The following is a 24,426-nucleotide window of genomic DNA, read 5'->3' on the forward strand; positions in this document are numbered from 1 at the left end:
TTTTTTCTGGTGTCGAGACGCAGTGCGACAGACCCTAAAAAAAAAAATCATATCATACGGGAAAAGGGGATAAAAAATGAAAGAGAAAATAAAGAGATACGAAGGAACGAATGAATAAAAATGGACGAAAGAGAACCGCGGAAAAACATCGGTATAAAATAAATAATTCGCGAAACCCGTATACCTATATATATATACCATCGGCTGACCTAGAACTAGGTGAACTATGTATAACTTGTACCACATCTCTGTGATATATTCATAGACGCTCTTCCATCTTCAATAACTTGATTCGTTTTTTTTTTTTTTTTTTCATCCCCTTTTCCTCATCGGCTCCGGTATTTCCGCGTGTTCCGTTTCAGGTTATTCTCGTCGCTTGATTTTCGGTTTTTTTTTTAGAGCACCAATAGATCGCATTCCCCCGTAGCGTTTTCATTTCTAGTTCTTCAGCGGGAATTTCGATCCGTCGAATCGCAGTTGTGAAATCCGGGAAAACAAGAGAGAAAGAGAAAATTTTAGCTCTCTTTAGTATTTTAGCTCTTCATCGTCGGCGTATTTAATTTCAAATTCACTCGTGAAACGTGATTAAATTCGACGCACACGTTGCACCGTGGCATTTCGATATTTTACAGGAAACAGGATACGATAAGGTTACGTATATGTACACGCACATCTACATGCGTACCGCGGCACATGGGAGATCGTTGCCAGAGGGACGAAATGTAAAGAACAAAGCGTGCGTAACGGGGGCTGAAGTAGGAAAACGGTCAGCACGGGACCCCGTACGAAGAAATCAGAAAGTCACTTCCCATAACGAAACGACATACGGCGTAACCACGTCGGACAAACGAAAAGTCTCCCCCGCCGAACTTTCGAGATACGCTTCGTGGCTCATGCGTAGGATACGGGCGTGACTCCGCGCGCCCTCGAAACCATCGAAGAAAAAATAAGTACCGTCCTTTCAATTTTTATTATTTTTTCACTCTGCATTTACATTCCAATTTCTCTTTCTCGCGTCATTGTCCACGTCGCAATTTTTATCCGTCGAAATTATTTTCTAACGGAACGAGACAAAAGCCGATGACGACGATGATCGCGACGATGACGGGGGAAATATATTTCGCTCGACGCTTCATCACTCGTTAAAATTATAAATGCAATTAAAATTTGCCGAGTCGCACCGCGGGTAGGTATATAATACAGAAGGGACGGCGGTAGACGGCCGGAGGATTTAAAACCTCCGACCTTCTACACCCTACCGTTCATCCCGCGACTCCCTCCGACCGTTACGACTACCTCTGAGAGAGGAAAGGTCCTACGCAGCATCGGGCGCAAACGGAGTTATATACAAGGATTAATTCAAACGGAACCCCGAAATCTTAACGAGCACGAAATTTCTAGGTGGTCTCTGGGTCCCGATACTGTGCCGTCGCGGTTCTTCCGTACGGAACAACTACGGCTCAACTCACGAATACATTGAGGGTGAAATTTGTATCCCTAAATCCCTTGACCCTTGACACGTATAATTAGGTCAATAAAACCGGAAAAGCTGTTGACCTTGCGAAGTTGACGATGTACACTTTGAATTCTTCGTCTTTCATCGGAGGTATTCGTGTTTACCTGTTCGGATTTTCATGGTCTGGGATATAATTAGAGAATTCGGATGCGATCGAACAATGGGATTTCTGACTTTGCGAACGAACAACGGTTCGTATGTGAATTAGAAAAATTTCTTTGTGTTAGAGATATTTGTGTGCTTTTTTCTTCGTTCACATCGGCAAAGGAATGGGGGATGTTTTTCTGCTTATGTACCCGAAGAGAAATACGATTCTTCCCGTTCCTATTTTTCGACTTTGCCTCGACGTACGTTTACATTTCTTACCTATATATCGTATGTACGGGGCATTTCGTGTGAAAACGGGCCACTTTTTCCAAAATATTTTCTCAACTCGATGAACCCTTCTAGGCGTCGTCGTAAGGGGTCTTGGTAACCGTTCTCAGACCACTTATTGTCGCCAAAATTCAAAATTCTTCACATTTTGGACCGATAAATTACGGATAACTCGATAAAATTGATGGATAGATCAATTCAGCTTATAAATTCGGATTCCGAAGATCAAAATACGTAGGAACAGCACATGAAACCCAATGAAAAAAAAAAAGAAAAAAAAAACACCAATTTTTGACCCCAAAATCGAAAAAACTTTCAAGAGAGCCTATCGAACCCGAATAAAAAAAATGTTAACAAGAGGTCTGAGCATGGTTTTCTAGACCTCTTGAAACGTCGGAAAAGTTTTCTCGAGTTCGAAAAGTATTCAGAAAAAAGTGGCCCGTTTGACGTGGAATGCCCCATGCATACATATACGTTACACGCATATATAATTGTACGCCGTAGTCCCTTTGGGCACAGTTTTCGGTACAAGGAGAAGAAACTCGACCTAATTTTATGCCCCCATAAATCCGAGGAGCGCGTGCTTTCGTCCTCCGTTTCCCCTTGCCCCTTCCGCCGCGCCTTTTTGCGTGGGTCTTTATAGTCTCTTTAATAATCCACGCAATGTGAATCCCGAAAATGAACCGTGCCGAGGGTTAGAAAGAAAAAAAAATTGAAAAAATCCACACGTACATACCTTAAAACTACTACCCCTAATGTACCGACCGGGGCTGGAGTTGGTACATAGGTATGTGAATATACAACCGCGAACTAACTCACTCGAACTTTCCCTGCGGGCAAACTAACTAATTATAACCGCTTTTCCAAATTTTCTTTGCGGAAATAGTAACCGTTTCATGAACCATATCGTACGTATAACCTACGTATTATTAATATTATGAATAACGCATGCTGCGAATTATGAAAGTTAACCATTTATACGTAATTTTCAATGGTAAATATTTTTCTTCGATTTTTCGTTTTTGTTTTTTAAGTTTCGTACCAAACGAAAAAAAAAGCGAGTAAGGATCGAGCGGAGGCATCGATTTGTATTACGAAACAAAAAAATTAATCGACGAACGAATAAATAAACGTATGGTAGGAAGAAAAAAAAAAATTGAATCAAAAAGATGAAACCGGATAAATCGTAGGGAAATTGCCCACTACTGCCCCGTTATTGGCCACCGTGAAATGTTTTCATTCCATTCCACACCGAATCGAATTTTCTTTTCCCTTTTATCCTGTTTTCATCCCTTATAATATAATTTTTCTTTTTCCGCTTCTCTTCTGTTTTCTTTCATTCTTCCATTCACTCACCTTCCATTTTCTCCCCGTTGGATTGACCTCTCGTGTGACCATCATCTATCACGGATGACCACGTTGAACTTTCCGACCGACAAAAAAAGCTGAAACAAACTTGGATGAAATGGAATGTATGAAAAAAAAAAAAGAAAAAAAGAACAGGTAAAAACAAAAATGGGAAAGAAGAAATGACTCGAATAAATATTTAACTTCATCTCATTATAATTTTACGTTGAGCAAATATTTTTCGAGTGTGAATTAATTTTTCATACATGAATCTGCAACGGCAGCGGAAGTCTCTAGGTGGGGATCGGATTCCCAAGTGGTTATATTCTATGAAATGTTTGCACAAGTTTCGCGTGCATAGAAACTTGTGTACATGTGTGCGGCATGATATGATGATACAGTGCTGTAATTATTTCTCGTCAAATTGATGTAACGTGAGTAAAATTTATACCGAACACGCGGTTATGTACAAAACTTAATATGTAAAACACGAGATCGTATTATATACGTACACGTATATGTATAATAATATTACAGAAGTGGAATACGAATAACTTTTCGCACATACTACCGAGTTGAATTTTTACGTGTACGATCTCGGCTGAACTAATTTGTCGAATTGAAAATTACAATTAATCATCCGTACGCCTGATTGCGCCGGAGATCGGAGACGCGTGTGTGTTTTTTTTTTTTTTTTTCAAAAAGTTTGACAAAACATCAACCATTAGAAGAACCCTGCGTCACCGACAATGTTGTTACCCGTAAATGGCGACGTCAATTTTTCTCCTCCACTTTTCGTTCTCCCCCGCGCTCCTCCCGCCGTTTCTAGTATTCGTTCGATCGCGATCGGATTGTTCTACCCTACAGATATACACATACGGCACGGGTGTTGCAGCGTCGAATCGAGTTTCCATACGATGTAGAATCGAGTAATCAAATTTATAACGGCAAAAAAAACTTTCCTATACGTACACGAACGATCAACGCGCGCCGCGAACTCGAGGGGAATTATTTTTTCGGAAATACAAAAGCTTTGTCCCGTACAAGCGCGAAAGCTTTTCAACGAGTAATAAAAAAGCGATGAAAAAAAAGAAAAAAAAAAAAATTCCGATGCATCGCGTTGTGTGTGTGTGTATATTAAAAAAAATAATCTTCTTGAGTAATTTATTAAATTTGTTTTTTTTTTTTTTTTTTTCATTGTTTCAATTTTTCTCGCAGGGTTGTTGCTCGACGTTCGTTCGACAGATCCCTTGTTACGTGTGCTACACGAATACATTCCAAGACATTTTTATTTTTCCATTTCCCAGTTTCCCCTGGACTCATTTTATATAGCTACGAGCGTCGACTCGCCTTTGCCTTTCCGCAGGGGTCGCGAGCGAGGTTCGCGGGGGTGGTTCTCGGCGGGCGCAAAATAAAAAGAAAAGGAATAAGGAAGCGTTGAAGCGCGATATTCTTCCGTATCTCACAGCTAGTTGGTTTTTATTGGCCACTGCTCGACCCTCTTTAAACTTTAGGCTGCGCAGGTTCTTCCGGAAAGGAAATGGGTACCCCCACCGTATGTATAGGTATATAATGTTACAAGTATACGCGGATATACGTGTACACGTCTGTGTACACGTACATACACCCACATATTTCACAACCGTGAGAAGACGAAGCTAGGTTTTGGGGACATCTCTGTTTCGCCCCACTCGTTTCTTTTTTTTTTTGTTCGGGCAATTTTACCTTTTTTCTTCTTGTTCATATTTTTTTTCCCACTCATATCTCGGGGAACGAGGAAGCTCTCTCTCTCTCTCTCTCTCTACTTTCCTTCCCTCGCTTTCCCGTTATTTTTTTTTCTCTCTCATCTCGAAAATGCGCCTGCGAGATACGGCGAGAGAATTTCACGCTTGTAATCTATCGAAAATATTTAATCCAACGAGACACCCGTGTGTCACGAAAATTTTGCGTTTTTTTTGCGTTTTTTTTTCTTCTTATTTTTTTTTGCACAGCTCTGAATTTATTCAATTTCGTTCAACCGAGGGAAAAAGGGTTGCACGCAAGGGGGACTAAAAAATTTTCCCATCTCATTTACCTGCTACGAGGTGAGAAAATATATCGTATTTTGTGCACGGAAACCAGGCAAAATAGAGAATCACAGTTATGACGTTTATTTTACGTTATGTTCATAATAGTAAGTAACATAAAAACGTGTGCAGGTAGACGCGTGTGTGAAAAAATAAAAATAAAAAACCAAAATTGAACGAATGATAAATTTTCTCATGTCCTACAGTTTTTTGTTTTTTTTTCTATTTTTCTCACTTTTTTTCTCGTTTTTCTTATGTGAGAAGAATGTTTAATAAGAATGAAATAACGGTGGGCCGAGTGAAAAGGGGCTAGGGGGGGGGGGGGGGGGGTGGGTGTCGGTTCGCTTGCATGTATCGCGTGATACGCAAGAGGACAAGGAGATTAACGTGCTGTGCGGGTTCTGCAGCTACAGGAGGCAGATGTGGAGGGGTTCAGACTATAGTGGCTTCAGTTGCTTTTAATTATAAAAGGATTTCCCAAGGGCGGTATTCGAGGCTCACCGCACGAAAACCGCTCTAAACCATAGCAGCGATGCTTGTGAATCTAACGTTATAGCGTAGAAGGTAGGGTACCTCTGGCGAAGGTGGTTTCGAAGAAAAAACGAAGTACCTGAAGAGGAAGAAAAAAACAACTGAGAGAAAAAAAAACGTCGCGATAATATTGAGTTTTGAAGAAAATAATTTGTTTTTATTTTGTCTTCAGTTTCTATCCCTGAAACTGCTTTTTTGGATTAGCCGTGTCCGAACCCGAAAGCTCAGCGCGTCGAACGATCTTTCTTATCTTTATTTTCCACGGTTAAATGTGAGAGGTGCGATTTCTCCGTTTCTTCATTTCTTCTCTTTTATTTTCGCCTCTTTTTTTTTTAACTTCTGGGAATGAAAGGTTGATTGATTCCCCGCCATTCGAAAGCTTCGAGGGTTTAGACTGATATTTATCGGAATCAGGGAGCCGCGCCGACCACATTTTCGCGGCTCTAAAGTTGCGAAGAATAATAACGATTCGGAGGTGAAAAAAAAAAATAAGTCCACACATCTTTTTCATACGGGTGTGCGCGTTTCGAAAAACTGCCATTTCTCGGCTGCGGATCTGTTTTTCTCAAAAATTCTTCGAAGGTTTCGTTATTCGGAATGTTTTTTCTCATCTCTCGCGTCTTCGATGGACTCGATTCATTTCCTGAAATTGAGAGAGGGAATTTGAAGAGAACAAGACTCATATTTTTTCCCTTTTTCTTTTCTATTCATATATTCATTTTTTTATTCAGACGATATAGGTACTTTTAACACGTAGATCACCATATCATGATATACTTGAAATAATCGTTCTCATTTTTATTCTTATTACGAATATTGTTAATGTCGTTATCATTACTTGTATTAAATAATCATTTATACAACGTTAATTGGTATCCTTCAAATATAAATCCTCATTTTATCTCAATTTATTTTCAATTTTTTTTCTTCTTTTTTTTTTCTTTTCAATTAATATTTAATCCCTTCGTTACATACGGTATAATCAATGATCACGTCATTATTGATGTAAATACAATATCTGTAGGTACATATCTATTACTACTAACAAATAAATACACTTTTATCTAACAAATATATATCACCATCTATTCATATAACACATAATACACCGTAATACATGACAGTAGATTTTCTTGAGAGAATGGGAACTCTACACGTAGTATTCCCTTTTTTTTTTTTTTTTTAGATTTTCTTGATTTCACCATTTTCACGAATTATTAAAATAGAGAGAGAAAAAAATGAATATCTTCTCTTGCAACGATACCTTCCACGGAATGACTGAAAGATGAACGATTTTATCGTACAAAAATTCATTTCACACTAAAACAAATATTTTTCATTCTCCTCATTTTTACTTTCTGACGACTCGGAGTTCCCATCGTTCTCCCATCTTCGCTCGGCCTTCGAAATAAAAATTATTCAACCGATAAACTTTCAAAAAACAACTTCAGAGACCCGATACCATCTCCGCGGTAATTTACGAACGGATTTCGAATCGCATCTAATGCACACGTGCGTTACATGCACGATGAACAAATGAACATATGACGTGATTGCACAGGCCTTCGTTTAGTTACTGACTCGAAGCTTGACCTATTAAATTTTCCAAGTAAAACACGCGATTCGTTTGAATAGTCTAAACCAGGGTTGCCCAATCTTTTTTTGTCCGTGGGCCGGATTCATCATGACATACGATTTCGCGGGCCGGATTCTTTATAATTACATATCTTAGTAACATCTTTGAAAAAAATTCAACATTTTAAATGAATTCACGAATATGTTTGTGGTGAATCATTTTTTTTAAATATTTATAAATTTTATGAAAATTTTGCGTTTTTTAATTTATTTTTAGAATTTAATGTAAATCATAAAATACATATAACAATATCAGAAATATTGTAATTAATAAAATTCACAGAAAATACTTTAATAAATTTAAAAAATACGCGGTATTTGGGCAATAATTTACGAATATACGACTAGGAGCTCGCGGGCCGGATTGAGCTTCTTCGCGGGCCGGATCCGGCCCGCGGGCCGTAGGTTGGGCACCGCTGGTCTAAACGGTACACATATATGGGAAGGTATTTGTATATATTAACTACACTTTTATGTACACAACATGCGATGGGCATTACCGCGAGATCGCATACACCGAAAGATCAATCTGAAAAGGTTATTTCTTTTTTTTTTTTTTGGTTTTCTCATCGTGCCTCAAATATCAAATATCGCCCGTGTAATATATCCACGGATATATATCCGCGGATAAATTATCGCGGGTTTTTTTTTTTTTTTTTCCCTTATTACGTGTATTATACAGTACCTATGCAGCCGCGAATCCGAATGTGGGTTATTATAATTAATTGATCATCCGATCGTATCCGCACTAATTGAAAAAAAAAAGGAAGTTCATCACAAAATAATTTTATTCGTACCAATCACACGAACGCATCGCTTTTGCTTGTGATAAAATAATGAAAAATCGACGAAATGAAGATCAAGAAGTGAATGAAAAAAGCGATAGTCTAAAAAAACCGCTTTGGTTCAATTCGATTTGCCGTTCATCTAAAATATTACAACTTTTCAATGGTGGCGAATGGGGTAATATTTTTATTAATTTTTTTTTTTATACAGTATTATGCGAATGATTGAATTTTAATTTTTCTCTTTCGTAAATTTTATCCATTTATATAATGTATATACCTATGTACAATTTCTCATTTCTCTCGTGTCCCTAAAAAAGTGACTAAACGAAATATATATAGATTCTTGTTTTTTTTTTTTTTCTTTTTTTTTGTTTATAATAATATATAATAATTGCCTCTCATGTTTCGTCATCTTTAATTCAATTTCTTCATCTCTATTACATTTATCATATCATACCCTTACCGATTTATCGTTATCATTAATATTAATGTTACTGATTGATCGTATAATATTCACTTTTTTTCTTACTTACTTTATGCAGAATTATCATATTCACCGTTATACATACATATGTTAATATATTGTGCTATCCGTAAACTTAATTGATTTTAAAATTATGATAACGGACGAATCGTGTTCAAACTATTTTGTCGCGACATTTGCATGTCGCTCGACAAAATTGCCGGCGTTCGACACCCTGCTGCGTATCGCTATCGCACAACCAAGTTGGCCAGGTTTCGTTAAGTTGTCTACAATTCGCCCATAAGTCAGCCCAGGGACAAGCGTTCTTGCAGAGTTTTCCCAACCGACAATGATCCTTGCAACCACTGCAGGGTGGCCCCTCCACGTAAGGAGTGCCGAGATATTCCGGGTGGTTACCCCTGAACCCAGAAACAAGAGAAAAGCTTAATTTTCAAAAAACTTCGAAATTTCACCGTGGCTTTTTCATTCTCGGAGAAACCGATATTTGTGCATTCGTGGGACTGGAAAATATCTAGGTATGAAAATTTTATTCTATTTTTTTTTTTTTTTTGCAGAAAAACTCACGCGGGACAATAATTGCAGACGTAACTGAAGTACGGTTTGCCACGGGGTCCTCTGGTACCGGGGCATTTTGCCCATCCGCAACCGACTCGGTGGGTCGGCGCCCAAACCATTTGCGTGTAATGGCCTACCTGACTCAGATCATTTTGTGCGTCGGCTCCGTATTTGAAAATCTCCTTCTCCAAATACCACGTCTTGATCGCGAAAAACCTGGGCACAGAAATCAATTCCGTTCACACAAAAATCTAATACGTATCGGACAAATATGCGAATTTCAAAAAAAAAAAAAGCACACGGTACAGTCTTTTTCCAATCTTGATGACCTTTTTTTTTTTTTTTTTTATTACTCGTCGTTATCATTGTCATTGTTATTATTATTGTAATTATTGTTAATTTTTATTATTCCGCTAGTTTAATTAGCACGCGACGCGAGCGATTAATCTCTTTGACTTCCTCCCATTCGCTGTGTTTCACGAAAAGCCCGGCAGAACGCGAAGCAAACCAAACCAAGCCTTCCTATTTTAGGGATGTTTATACCCGGGATAAAAAATGACCCTTCACGCCCACCCACCTTTTTCACAGCTATCCTAATTAATTCAAACTCATTATTATTCCGGGTAATCAAGTATCAAAATATATATGCCCACTGGCACCCGTCTACCTACCTTCCAACGTGCGAATGAAAAATAGGATAAACCTGGAGAGACGGGATCTTTTTATTTTTTATTTTTGGACGCGTATTTACGACGACGTGAAAAAAGGATTTTAGTGTTATTTTTTTTTTTTTTTTTGAATGTAAAGAATATTTTTGGTGACCGTAAAAATACCGGTAGTCGGTGACCGTACTTTATTCGATCATAAGAATCGGGATTAAGCCAATCGGACGAATGACATTTCGTTATTCTCTCGACAACCTCCGCTTATTCCGAAACCGAAAAACCTCCGCGGAAACTTCCTGTTCCTATTTCCATTCCCTTATTTCCGTCAACAGGTGGCTTCGCCCGGAGATTCGAAACAACGACGAATACCCTGTGAAATTATCCCTCGCTCAGGGACACGTCATCCGCTGATTGTTTGACGGTTAGTTTGGTTCGGTAATTTTAATATCGAAAATCGAACGGCTCTGCCGAACGTTAGCTACTTCAGCCTAAAAACAGGCAACTTGAATTGCACCAAAGTAGACGTTGATCGCATCTAACCTTCGACGAGGACAATGATGGAAGACCAAAAAGAAGCGTGAATAATAATCGAAGTTTCGTTTCTAGATTATCATCTCTACGGGTATATCTTACCATGGTACTTGAGCTGTTGAGATAAAAATATTTTGACCGCAGCTCCCGAAAGCGTCTATGTGAAGCCCGGTCGCGTTGTCATGAGTCAGGGCTAAACAACTTTCGGCCCAACGTTGGGCTGCCCTCGCCGCGCCCCTGTGCCACTTCTGAAAAAATATAGAAAGGAAAAAACCAAGAAAAAAAATAAAACACATCTCGTCAATCGATTATTTCTTCCATCCATTCTCGACGAAACATGAATGAACGGAGGCGTTTCTTTTTTATTATTTCTTGTGTCTCATTTTCTTTCGTTTTTCGTTTTTCGTTTTTTCTTAAGATGGAAGTCCGTGTGACGAAAGAATAGTCGATGCGGCGTTTAAGCTGACTCGTCGTTCTGAAGTTTTTTTTATTTATTTATTTATTTTTTTTCTATTCATTGGCCCTTGAATTGGGAATCTGGCCAAAATACACGCGGAATTTGTTGGCTGCCGAAGTTGAACGAAATCCGTTGTTTCGCTGTGGTGGTTTTCGCGTTTTTATGATAGAGAAAGAGAAAATGGAGGGGCAGAAAGGGGAGGAGGAGGGAGGGGGACAAGAAGAAAAAAAGGGTGAAATGGGGTAGCGCTCATGTCAGCTGTATTAGACTGGAGGATTTTCCGTTTATATACCACCATCACCCCATCAAAAGTCTTCCAAGGGTAGTTTCCCAAAGTCCTAAGCCGCAAAACGACCCTTGAATGGGGAACGTCTACGATCTAATATCAACGATTCCACGAAACCATTTCGAACGATTAGAGAAGAGAGAGAAAAAAAAAAGAAAAAAAAAATTACGTATCCCCGACTCGTTTAAGTGATATATATCAATGCTTCGATTACTCTGTATAATCCTCGATTTGGCGAGTGTATCGAGAGAAAAAGAAAAAAAAAAGAAAAAAGGTAATTGGAAAAGAAAAAAAAAAAGGTAAAAAGGCAACCCCGATATTAAAAATTCTGGCAACGTATTTAACTGGATATGTAATAACTTGTTCCAACATAAATTGGTATAACAGCTGATGGAAAATATAAATGTTTGTACAGCGGACTGCAGCTCGCATACTAACTATTACATGAATACCCGATGTATATAATAAATATAAATAATGGTAATGATAATAATAACGATAAGGACGATAATATTTATGTAATAAAATGAATAATTCATGAGAGAGCGCGCGTGCAGTGGTCCCGTTCGCAAGCAGACTAGACCAAAGCGGAGGAAATAAAACCGAAACAAGTCACATGACCAAAAAATTAAAACAACAACATTTTACGAATGTTTGACGCGCACGTTGTCCGCTTTTTCAAAAATCTCGGTTCGCCGATCATCGCTTTTTCTGGTTTTTATTCTTCCCATGGTCATCTGATCCGAGTCATATCATTCGGTGCCCCTTGATTTTTTTGTAAATTTTTCGACCGATGAAACCGGACGAGTCGACTTACCATTGCCAACATGTTTGCGGCGGTGGGTGTCACGTGAGTCCTGAAGAAGTTGTGATAGAGAACGATCTTCTTTTGAACTTTCTTACTCGAGGGTATCAAAACCCTCGTTGGAATTCTGTCCCCGTATAACCTTGGCCCTAAAACAACAAGAACAGAAATCATCGCGTTCCCTTCGTACCTTCGTATTTTTCATGAAGCTTGTTTCACCGATTCCTCTTCCGACTAGACAAACGATTGAAAGATTCGAAGAAATCGGGCGGAGGAAGAGAAAATTATCGATCGTCTCGATCGCAAGATTGATTGGGAATTGTCGATCGTGTTAGTAGTTTCTTGTTAATGGCGAATTTTCGCCAACGTTTGCTTTCTACTTTTTTTTTTTTTATCTACGGGTATCGTGTTATACGTAATATTATTTGGTTAGTTAAAGATACTGTACATGGCTTACTACGATCCGTCTTCCAAGGCGTCGCGGCGGGTAGCGTCGTCGCCGCGACCAACAACGCCGTCCACGACCATAATATCCACCGCATTGTTTATACCCTTTTTTTTTCGATTTTGCTTTTCTATTCTCTTCTTTTCTTTTCTTTTCTTTCTCTTATATCTGAAACACGCAACGAAAGTAAAAACAAAATTAATTCACATCGTCTGGTTGTAACAAATTTTTGAAATGGTATAATTAAGCACCGCGCATTACGCACATCTGTAAAATAAACTCCTCACCCAATTCTCTCTCTCTCTCTTTTGCCGTTCTATATATTTCTTGAAAAAAATGATCTCTTTTTTTTTTTTTTGTACGTAAATCAACTATACATCATATATATAATATGTATACGGTGTACATAAATCAACCCCTCCGAAATAAGGTTTAGTATGGGATAAGAAAGGGGGTGCGTATTATTTCCGGTATTATACAATATATATATATATAATAGAAATCCCGAACACGGGTTAGTCGGCAAAAAAAAAGAAACAGAGCCGAGAAGAGGATGGAGAAAAAGAGAAAAAAAAAAAAAATTGGAAGAAGGAAGAAAAAAAGGACACAGATGGAGATGGTGATGATATATATTAAATCCTTTAGGTCGTGTCGCGATAACGCTGAATTCCTGCAGAATATCCTCTTCGCCATACTATACCGTGCAGGGTACAGATCGAACGGCGAACCGAGGACAGATTTTTTTTTTTTTTTCGTATTATCTCCTTTTTTTTTTTTCTTCCTTTCGCCACCGAAAATTCGACTACCCGCGTAAACCTGATGCATAACCGATCCTCGTTTCCAGATATTATCCCTCGTACGTCAAGTTTCTTACATTTTTTTTTTTTTTCTCTTTTCTACCCTTTTTGTCACCCTGCGCTCTTCCATATTTGATTACGGTCTGATACCGAATTTTACTACAGGTTTTCGAGTCGATCTACAGATCAAATAATGCCGGCCGTAATGCGACGTGTCGTTGCTCGAAAAAATATCGGAATTCCCGAAGGTTCGAAGAAGGGCTTTAAAATTTTGAGAATCTTCTCTAAAGTAGAATCATCAGTCAGCTGTTCATTTTTCTGGTCACAACACGATCATTAATCTCAATTAAAAGTTGACGAACTTTTTCAAGCTTGTGCGCCCGATGCGTGATAATTTTTTAATCGAAGGAAAGAAGTTCAGGCGTAAAATTTGTAGATCAGATATTAATGAGACGCGACGGAGAAAAATGTGAAATTCCACGTGGATTTTTCGAAACTATAATCTACGTACGCGTTATACGTACGTTATCGCGAGGTCACGATAAGGGTTGAGGAGGGTTTTTAAAAGCGCGGGAAGAAAAATCTTCCGAGAGGATTGTCGCGCCGGGGGTTATTCGATTGTCGGGCTATGACGTAGCGGAGGGAGATGAACTGAAAAAAAGAAAACAAAAAAAAAAACAAACACGACGGAAGGAAAAAACGGGAAAAGAAATGGGGGAGAGGGACGGAGGCCAGGTTAGCGGTCGAAGAACGGGACGTACCGGCGAGTGCCTACGAGATTGCTGAGATAACGGGGCGAAGGGACTATTAGGGGATGATATTGGCCCGTTATCCCCATTGTTATTGGAGGCCGGTGCAGTCCCGACTCCCTTTTTATAACGAAAATTATATCGAGGACCCGCGGGAGAACTCGCGTCGGGGAAAACTCGCCGAGGAATAAAAGAAAAATGAGGACGAAAGATGAGGGAGGAGAACTCGATGTTTTGTATCGACGAACCGTCTCTCCGTCCACAATATCCGTCAGGAATGAAGGGTGTGTAACCCGAAGAAAAAAAAAAAAAAAACAAAGACGACGAATAACAATAATTGTAACCGACCCCCGAACGCGTCGACTTTCTTATCTAATTTGCAGAGCACTTTTCAACCGCACCTCCCTCGCGCTTCTCCACTCTGGAATATAATAACTCTCCGATATCGCGAGTCTGGTTCTTCGGTCGACTGGTCATCGACGTAAAGAAACGGTTGAATAATTTATAATTCATATTAAGTCCCGGGCCGTCGGAAATTTGTTTTTCTCGCCACCTTCTTTTCCTTTTCGGTTCGACGTTATTTTTTTTCGATATTGCTTTGTTTTCTCTTCTCGTGAGATCGGCCATTTTGTTGTTCCATATTCTGTCCAGATCAACGCTAAAAAACAGCCGATTCTCAAGTACAATGGGGTTGTTTTTTCGAAGACGTGTGCCGCGACAATGTTATTGTAAAATTTTAGTCGAGCGGGCGATAAAAGCACAGGAGACCCGAAGTACGTCGACGATCAGGGCCGTCGCCCACCCCTCTTCGGCGAGTTTTCATACGAGCTTCATTAATCAACACGACGTCTGGGCGAGGCTGGCCACATCGTAAATATTTTATATTCCTAAGTTCGGGTTGTGCTTGCCCCGCTGTATACGTTGTACTCCACGTTACACACGCCACGTAACGCGAAGCGTCGCCGACGCAGAGTATTCCGAGGGTCGCGAACGGATATTCAAGCTGACATAACGCTTTCGAGTAAAACGACGTCTTTTTTCTCTCCCTCCTTTTAGTCTGTACATTTTCTTTCCTTTCTTTTTCTTCCTTGTACTTTTTTTTTTTTTTCGCAGGGAGTTGCGTCGAGGGGTAAACGGAATGAATTACACGGTTTGGGCAGCGAGTTAAGCGGGTTCGCCGGTTCAGATAATTATCGGGATAAGAAACTTCGTCTACTTCGCAGTAACGCCGAATAAACTTCAACAAGCGTTACAATTACTTATTATTTGTTCAATGAAGAACTCCGTTTGTTTGAAATTGAGGGGAGGGAGCGGGGAGCGGAAAAACGAGAAACGTTATACCCAGATTTGGTATGAATCATCGGCTTATTTGTTAACACTGTGCGGAAAATGATTAGTGGAAATGATGAAAACCGAATCGAATATCGGACTCGTAAATGGGAGAGCGTCATAGCCATTGTACGGCTATGGCCCGTGTCCGATACCGACGACGGCGAAACGTAATGTGTTCTTTGAATTGACGCGCGTATCGTTCAACTCTATGGGGAAACAGTTGTCCATTCGTTTTAACGCGCTTACGAGTTTAGTGTAACTTTCTGTACTTCGATATTATATACACACATGGTTTGACAAAAGTAAGTAGATAAATGATTTTGAAATAATTATCAAACTCCCGTACAATTCACTAGTCGAAATTTCAAATGTTCGTCGTACAGTTTTCGCTGTAGTTTTACAAAATTAATAACGGACATTCGACGTCGTTACATATGTATTTTCCCAAGGGTTTCATGATTCGAATGATCGGTATGCTTCTGAAAGTAGAGTGAAAGGCTCTTGGAGGCAGGAATATATTCTTCGAACGTTTGCTTTCGCTTTCTATCAATTGTTTGAAACAAAAAAGGGGATGTTGGAAAGAATAAAAGGAAAACTTGGTGGGATTCGTTCGAATTATTGGATTTTTTGTGTACTTCGTGATATTTTATTTATTTTGGAATAGAATGAAAAATTATACTTTGCATGAAGAATATTTTTGGAAGGTTTTCATACGTTCAAAAAAATATATGAATAAATCAAAATGGAAGAAAAAAGAAAAAAAAAAAATAGGAAAAAATAACAAAAGCTCACCTAAGCCGAAAAAGGGAAACACCGACCGTTGTTTGTCGTTACCATACATATACACCAGCTGTACAAATATATTTTGCAGAATTTTTGTCGATCGCTCGTAAAAACAAAATCAAATAAAATAAATCAGTCCAAAGGTAGTAAATTTTCGTATAAAAAAATATATTTCTATAGATAGAAAATTTATTATGAATAAAAGGAGAAGAAAAAAAAAAAAAAAAATTTCACGTCAACTTTTCGACCGAGGAATTCTTTTGAAATTCGGAACCACGTCTATTTGAAAGGCGATGTCTGGTTAATGCAGCTGACCCTGGAGAGCGGAGGGACCCACGGGAGGTGGTGAAAACCTTCAAGACCCTTCGGTATACTACATCGTTTGAGAGGCCGGGGGGAACGGGGGGAGGACGCACCGCAGCCAAGTTCTACACAGATATTGTCCAGATTTTCTTTTCTTTTCTTTTCTTTTCTTTTATTTTTTAATTCGTTGTATCACCCCAAGAGAATTTCCTACCTGTGTTGCACCGCCGGTGGCCAGTCTGGCCGGGCTGGAGGCTGGAGCTTTGATCGATGTTTTCAATTTGCAACCTGAATAGCGGCGTGGTGGCCTCGCAAACTCCGCCGAATGGACGAGAGCTTTTCGACGATCCACCAAACCCACCCACCCACCGACCTCCCCTTCCCCCATTTTCTACCCTTCTGCCTTGGACCTCACCCGTTCCAACCCTTTTATCTTTTTTTTTTTTTTTTTTTTTTCTCATTTCTCCGTGTGGTTGCGAAGTCGATGTTGCAAAGATTCGGAAGGATGGTCGAGTCTGGACGAAAGTGAAAAGAAATAAATTCGATAAAAGGATCCTAGGCGCAAAAGCTATCCCACCGGTTTTGTTATTATTTATTTTTTTTTTCAATAATTTTTTTCATTCCTTTCAACCATTTTTTTCAACTCAGTCAGCTTTACGCTTTTGAAATTATCCACCTTCGAGCTCTGACGAAGCAGCGGCTTTTAACGATACTCACATTCGTACGAAAATAAAAAGAAACGGAAAAAAAAACCAAAAAAAATTCACCGATGAAATTTTATTTCCGAATATTTGTGAAGCATATCCATTTGTGTATAGAAAATCCAGGGCCGGGGGGGAGAAGACTATTCCGCCATCGCTGTAACGAAGTCGTTCCAGGTATAGAAAGGGTTGTATGAAGGGAAGAGAGATTTTATTTGATGTTCACAGATTCTAGTTTTTCTAGTTTTTATGTCTCATTCCTTTTTGCGTGCTTTTTTTCGGTTGTTTTTTTTTTCCAACCACGTATACCTGGTTATATGAAACCTTGAGCTTTTCTCCCTCCCTTCGTATCCTCTGTGTAAAAATTCACATCTCATTCGTGGAAGATGAAATAATGAAATTATCGTAGCATGCGACTGCAGCGGGATCATGTTACAGTTTTTACGTGTAGGCGGTATAAAAAAAAAAAAAAAAAAAATGCGCACGGAACGAGACCGTGTCGAATATAAAGACTGACAATGAGTGCGATATTTCTGCGAAAAATCAAAATAGTTATCGAAAACCCCAAAGTCACGAAGGGATGGAGAAAATTTTTGTGGTTCGTCGAGCTTGCAGCTGAAAGCTTTCAGTTTCTCGGAAACGAGATAATGCGACTTCGCTCTTGTTATGGATATTCCCTTCCACGTGATAATCTATCCGCGTTACTAGCGTCGAACTTTGTTCAGGAAACACGCCGGTAATGTACTTCATCTCTACAGATATAATAAGCACTTATATACGGTATCAATCGCGCTTTTCTTTCCGATCTCTCGTAGACATCCACGAGTACACCGAGAAATATGAAAGTCGTATAACTTCGACGTGGGAATATAATTCCGAGAAATTATACTTCAGACAATAAGCGCAACGCTCGAGGTATTCGAGGAGTGAAAACGACGTCGTAATCTTTCCTTAAAATTCGACAACCGATTCGGTTCCCACGTGGAATTAATTAGAGGGAAAAGTTATCAACTCTCCAACCGACGAACCGATACCACGCGTTCTACGATGAGGTGTAGCGAATTAAAGCTGAAAGATTTGACATCTTTCAATATTCCAGTTGCACGTAACGGCCCCACCGTAGCCGTTGAGCAATTCGTCTAATTTCTTTCGAAATTCGAAATTCGAGTGGAAAAGCTTTTTCATTTATCCAAAAAAAGACATCGGTCGGAAGTTCATAGATTTTTACCACCGGGTATATATAAATTCAATCGTCGTTGGTATCCGCAGAATTTTTTTGATCGTCACATTACGATAGCGCGGGGAAATCGATGATAAAAAAGAGAGATAGAAAAAAAGTGTATACCTTCGAAGCAATTTGCGTATTCGACGAACGTGTAAATGCCATGAAATTCGACCGAACGACCATATTTAAAGAGATTTTGATTCGTTTCGCGCGGGTAACAAAATAGCCGTGACACGAGACGGATAAGTGAACGAAAAAAAAAAACAAACGGATCGTTACAACAAAATGGGAGGAACAAGTGTCCGTCGCATCGCCCGTAACTCGTTTCTTTTTTCCTCCGTATTCTGCTACCACGAGGTTACGCACGGAGCGATTCAGTAGTAACGGCAGAGTTGGGTCGGACACAGGGTTGTCCGACGAAGTCGGCCGTTGCCGATAACTTGCTATTTTTCCGAACACATGATCGGTGTGGGAAAAAAAGCTTGGTAAAAATCGCCCCAACGTTCCGCCTTCGGTTCGACAGGGGAAGAAAGAAAATAAAACAGAAGAAATTAAAATCGAAAAGTAAAAATAAAAAATAAATGAGATCGACCGACGGCACGAATCGAAATTTTTATCGTTGGCTAAACTTCGCAACACACCCCTGCCTATATGGATGCTTTCAAGGTCAGCGCGGAGGTCCGCAAATCGCTTGAAATAAGAAATAAAAAAAGAGGAAAAAAAAACGAAAAAACGAAAGGAGGAGATAAAAAATGTCAAGAAAAAAAAAAAAAGATAGAAGCGATGAGACCGGAATCAAGAGTGTTCCGAAGGGTTGGACTTTTCCACTTTCAATGATTTGTCGCGAATACCTAACTCTATTAGATTTTCCCATCGGTGCTTTTATCGCTGGACAATACACGGATGGAATACGACTTTTTGCGCCATTGACTCTCGGTATTACCACTCTCGGCTACAGAATGACGACAGAAACGGTATAATGTGCGAAGAAAGAGGAAAAAAAAAAAAAGTTAGGAAGAAATACTAGCCATTTCACGGATGACGGTGAAATTTTTTTGAAACAATTCCATAACGCCCTTAAAAACAAATAAATTGAAATAAATGATTCGATGTACATCCAGTGAGATCGTTCATCTTTTGTTTCAATCAATAAGGGTAGGATTATCATGTCAATTGCAGCGGGAGCAACAGCAGCAACGCGTGCTACTAACGTTACGGTTAATTGCGGTACGATTGGATCGGAGTAGCTGAAAATTAACGACCATCGCAGATATGTGTACGATATACTGGAAACGACCGGGCTGCGAGGGGATCGCTGTTTTACGGCAATTCGATGCTTCAACTTCCGTCGACGCGTTTTATCTCGCCGGCCAACTCGCCGTGGATTTCGGGGAAAAAAACGCCCCTCACATTTGTTTTCCAATCGCTAAATAAATTGGGATTTCTCATTTTCGAATTGGAAAATTTTCCCGACCAAATAAAATAACACTCAATTCGACTTTTTTTTTTTTTTTACTTCGCGTCACACCTATACGCGTATTTGAAAAAGATGGACGAATTAGAGAACGAGGCACGAGTCACAGCTCTAAAACAGTTGAACACAATTTCGTGCAAATTCCTGCAGGATTTCAGCTGCACCGCTCAGTGAGAAAATAAAAGGATATTTTCAACCCCCCCGTATTTCGGGACGCTGGGGAGGGGGGGGGGGGGGGGGGGGGTGGCTGCCCTCTTTTCCCAAAGGAACTGTAAATTTCACGCCATACGAGGAACCGGGCTTAAATTTCAAACCTCCACTCGTCCCTTCTACTTCTATCCACTCTTTTTTTTTTTTTTTTTTTCTCTCTTTCTTCTTCTTTTCGTTATCCTCTACATGCTCACGTCCTACATCCGAACGGACGTGCCAGACGTGTGAAGAAGCGCGACGCGTGTTACCCGAGCGAACAATCTTACGACTTTAGATAGGTGTAATTCGTATTACGTGCTTCAAGATTTTTGAGAAATGAGAAATCAAATTTTCAACATATAAGGGTTGGAAACGACTGGAATTCGGATATTCATCTTCATCTTTTCGCCGAACTTACTCGCTCGTCGAAAAAAGTTACGATCCATCTAACTTTTCCGATGAAAGATCTGATTTTGAATGGTTTTGTTTATTTTATTTTTTTTCTCACTCGAAACCGGATCGCAATCTCAGCTCCGAATGACAATTTTTAACTAATTTCAGTGGCGTTGTTTTTTTGTTTTTTGTTCACGTGTCAACATAGCGGTTTGGAGTTTTCAAAAACTAGAGGCGAAAGTTTTTTCGGGGGTGACGCGTTTATTTTGAGGTGAGCCGAATTACCCCATTTGGTTTTTGATGGCTCGCGAGCTTTCAAGGGGTGAGTCGGGGGCCAGTTTTATTCAAAAACCGTTATTCTCTATGGAAATATGTATGTTGACGCGAGACAAGTTTCGGGGTCGACGAGGATCTATCCTCTTAACCTACCGGGATGCAAAGGTCGCGGTAAAGGCCACAAGGTACGCCGGGGTTAACTGAAATGTCTATCCCCATGTTAATTTAACCCTTGACGAGGGAGTCATGGAAGCGTCGGAAAAATACGTGGGGTAGAGAAAGAAGAGGAGATACGATCGGAAAGAATGTGAAAAACCAAAAAAAAAAATGAGAAGGAGGCGTGGCGGATCGCCTGAGGGGAATTAATGGAAATCGTGGAATTTGAGAAGCTGCTAATAGGGAAAAGCGGGGAGACATCGGAATTTTTACTTCCGCTGATAATAACGAGGGTTGAAGTTTCTTACACCCCTCCGGCCCCTCCGCGTGACACGGAAAAAATATTGTTCTCGCATTTTTTTTGAAAAATCGCCTCAGAAACGATAGCTTTTTAAAGTTAATCAATCAATTTGTGACGGAAAATCTGTCATCGCCGCTACGCGGTATAATATAACTGTATATTATTCGCTTGTCCCCGGGTCTTTGGCAGAGTTCCCGAGGGACACGGTAGCCTGGGGCTGGCATTAAACGCTGAGCTAAAATCAAGGAGATGACAAACACCGCCTCTCCGAAAGGATATTAATATTATCTTCCTTGGGGGCGCGCGGAATTCTCTCCCTTAAGCCTGGAAGAAGAGAAGGAGATAAAGCGGAAGCTCGTCTCAGTCGGTCGGTAGCCTTCTCTTTCTACTTCCGCAGCTGCCGCCGTTATATTTTCATCCCTACCTTCTTCCCTCGATTTTATTCGGGTACTCCCCACAACTGTTCTCACCCGATGCGAGGACAGACGCTGTCTCACGAATGTCGATCTAAACCGATCGGAAAAGAAACGACAAAAAGAGACGCGAAATGTTCGATGAGAAACTCGCTTCGTAAAAATTAGACTCCGCTCGATATAACATCCGATTCGAATCCGACCGTGAAGACATTTTGGAAATCTTTCTTCTCACTCCCGACGAATCTAATTTGAAAAAAAGCTTGGTTAGGAGCTCGCATCGCAATATTACGATTTCATCTGTTCATCGCAAAGTTTTCGAGAATGTTGAGAACTTTTTGGCTCGAGGGTTTTTCGTCTGACATGGAAACTATCCGGTCAAAAGCCGAGAGTGTTGGTTGTGCGATAAATAAGCCGCCGTTTCGCGAAACGATTTTTTTTTTTTTTCTATTTTTTTTTCTAGTTTTCATCCGAATCTTGTCGCGCGGCGCAGCGATATACCTACGTGCGTTGTAAACGTAGTGATTGAATAACTCGTCGTAATCAACGTTTCACCTGTAACTTTTCTCGGCGAATGAAAATTTCGGAAGACGGAGTTCGCTTCCCCGAATCTCCACCGTCGACCGCCATTATCGGGCTCGTAATCCGCTCCGTTAATCAACGAACGAGCGTAAAAATTCACCTTCGAGGGTTGCCGGAGTACGAGGTTTACCCGGTTTTAGTGCCTGACGAAAGATCGGTGACGACGATGGCGGGACATCTCGGGTGGAAACTCGTTACCCCGACCACCCCCGAAACCTCCCCTTCTTTGTGACACGGTGTACGTACACATAGATTCGGAGCGACGATGTGCTTTTCGCCGCTACCGCCGGTGCAGATATCGTTATAAGGTGAACCAGATGCCGAACGTAATCATATTACCTCTCGTAAAAAGACCCTGCAGGTAGCTTCGAAACCTTAAGACCTTAAAACCTTAGACCTCGAGCCCTAAACCTGCCGAAGTATTTGAAAAAGCTAGGGTTGGTAGGTACTCAAAAGCGACTACGAGTTACCTTTTATATTCTCGAAGCGTTTCCCCCCCCCCCCTCCCCCCGTTTTTTTTTTTTTTATTTTTTTCTGGAAAGTTTACACGATCGTCAAGTCGTAACTTTCGCGATATTTTACACAAAGAGAAAAAAAAAAATAAAAACGAAACGGTTCGTTCACTTTTACTTTCATTTTCGTGATTGTTAGAGCTTTCGTTCCAACATTTTGAACGATCGTTAGGAAAAAAAAAAAACGTCAAGTTTATAATTTGACAAACTCTTAGGGAAAGATGATCGCATGGGTGATATAATAACGAGCTTTTCTTTCTTTTCTTTTTTTCTCTTTTTCTTTCCACGTATTACGGAGAGTAGGGACGAGTTTTCCAGTATATTTCGAGGGATACGAAAGTTTGTCATTTTATGCGGTGGATAACAAGGACGAGAGAAAATATATTAAAAAAAAATTCGCCGAAAAATTTAGCCAGGGCTGGATATCAAATCGGTCCGAGGATTGTGCGTACACCATAATTTGGCATGTATAGGTATAGAAAACACGGGTATAAATGGTAGTTTCGCGAGTGCAGCTCTCGTGTGTCCCCCCCCATCCCCCTGGGTTATTCCTTGTGATTTATTCTTTCGACGAAACACTCGAATTGCCCTTTAAAAAACGAGGAAGTAGGAGGTAAAAGAAAAAAAATCGAAAAGGTTCAAAAAATAAGGAAGTAAAAATAAAAACAACTTTTTTCCAACGGGGCAGGCAAGAAAAAGAGTCCGCGGCATCGCCGCCGTAGAGTTTTTCCTCTATTTCTCCTCTCGTCTCGTCGGTAAAACGACCCCGGGCATTATTGCGGACGTGAATTCATCGCGCGAAATAATGTATTCCAGGCCTAGTCAGGAAAAAAGTAAAGCAGGAAAGAAAACGAGGGGGATGAAAAAAAAAAAAAAAGAAAAAGGAAGAAAGTTTTCAGCCTCCTCTCGCTGCGCGGAGTTTCTCCTCCCTGCAAAAATCCGCTTTTAGAATCATAAAAATGTCGTTTCGGAAGGCGTCGCGTCGTAGTCTGTATTCGCTCACCGTGCATGCGGATCCGAATGTAAATGTAAATTTGAATCTAATTCTCTCCATATACTTTTTACAGATCCCTCCCCTCCCCTCCCCTCCCCGCCCCCTGCTACCCACCCCATCTTATTTTTGCGCGTGTAATTTTTTGTCGTTTTATTTGATGTTACTTTTCATGTATTTTTTTCTTTTTTTTACCAACTCCAAACACTTTTTCATAACATTCCAACAACGAAGAGGGTGACTGGAGAAGGGTGAAAAATTTTGGAAACAAAAGAGAGAAGAAATCAATGTTTCAATTAGGCTTCAACTTAAAGAGATCATCAATACCTGTACATAGAATTTCCAAGTTATTTTTATCGAAACTTCGGGCAGGTGCAAATAAAGAAGAGAAAGTAAAAAAGTAAAAAGTAAGAAAAGAAAGAAAGCGGAAAAACGGTTCGAGGGAATCGGGAGGTAGAGGTGAGTTGATTCAGTAGGGTCGTAGGGGCATGAGGAGGGTTTGAAGAGTTCGTTTCGGAGTTTACGGTTTCCCTTTCGTGGAGTAGGTATAGTAGTAGTTTTCAGAAGGTTTATAGTACACGTATAGATAGATATAACGTAGTTTCTGATACCGTCAGCCTCGGGTATCCCGAAGTTGAGGGTGGTTGAGTTAAGGATTTGGGTTAAACAGGTGAGAGGAACGAGTTGGGGTTCTTTCAATTCTCTCCCCGTAAGAAACCCATTAGACTTAATCTCGGAAAGCTCACCGCCCAGGGTAACCGGA

The 24,426-nt window shown here is 40.1% G+C and overlaps 1 protein-coding gene across 5 annotated transcripts in view; it reads right to left on the minus strand.

Moving 5' to 3' along the window:
* Window positions 1–8,471: 8,471 nt before the first annotated feature.
* Window positions 8,472–24,426, minus strand: part of LOC105689628 (cysteine-rich secretory protein 2-like) — a 35,423-nt gene continuing 19,468 nt past the window's right edge. For 4 of the 5 annotated variants that reach the window (XM_048657840.1, XM_048657841.1, XM_012406787.3 and 1 more), the window contains 5 exons: window positions 12,490–12,654; window positions 12,054–12,190; window positions 10,596–10,741; window positions 9,307–9,513; window positions 8,472–9,140 (listed from right to left, as the gene is read on the minus strand). In XM_048657840.1, the coding sequence (XP_048513797.1) occupies window positions 8,897–9,140; window positions 9,307–9,513; window positions 10,596–10,741; window positions 12,054–12,190; window positions 12,490–12,583 (828 nt within the window). In that variant the 5' untranslated portion in view covers window positions 12,584–12,654 and the 3' untranslated portion in view covers window positions 8,472–8,896. The remainder of the gene's footprint in view (window positions 9,141–9,306; window positions 9,514–10,595; window positions 10,742–12,053; window positions 12,191–12,489; window positions 12,655–24,426) is intronic. The other variant, XM_012406788.3, reaches the window with a different exon arrangement.

This window comes from Athalia rosae, chromosome 7 (genome assembly GCF_917208135.1).
Source record: "Athalia rosae chromosome 7, iyAthRosa1.1, whole genome shotgun sequence".
NCBI lineage: Eukaryota > Metazoa > Arthropoda > Insecta > Hymenoptera > Athaliidae > Athalia > Athalia rosae.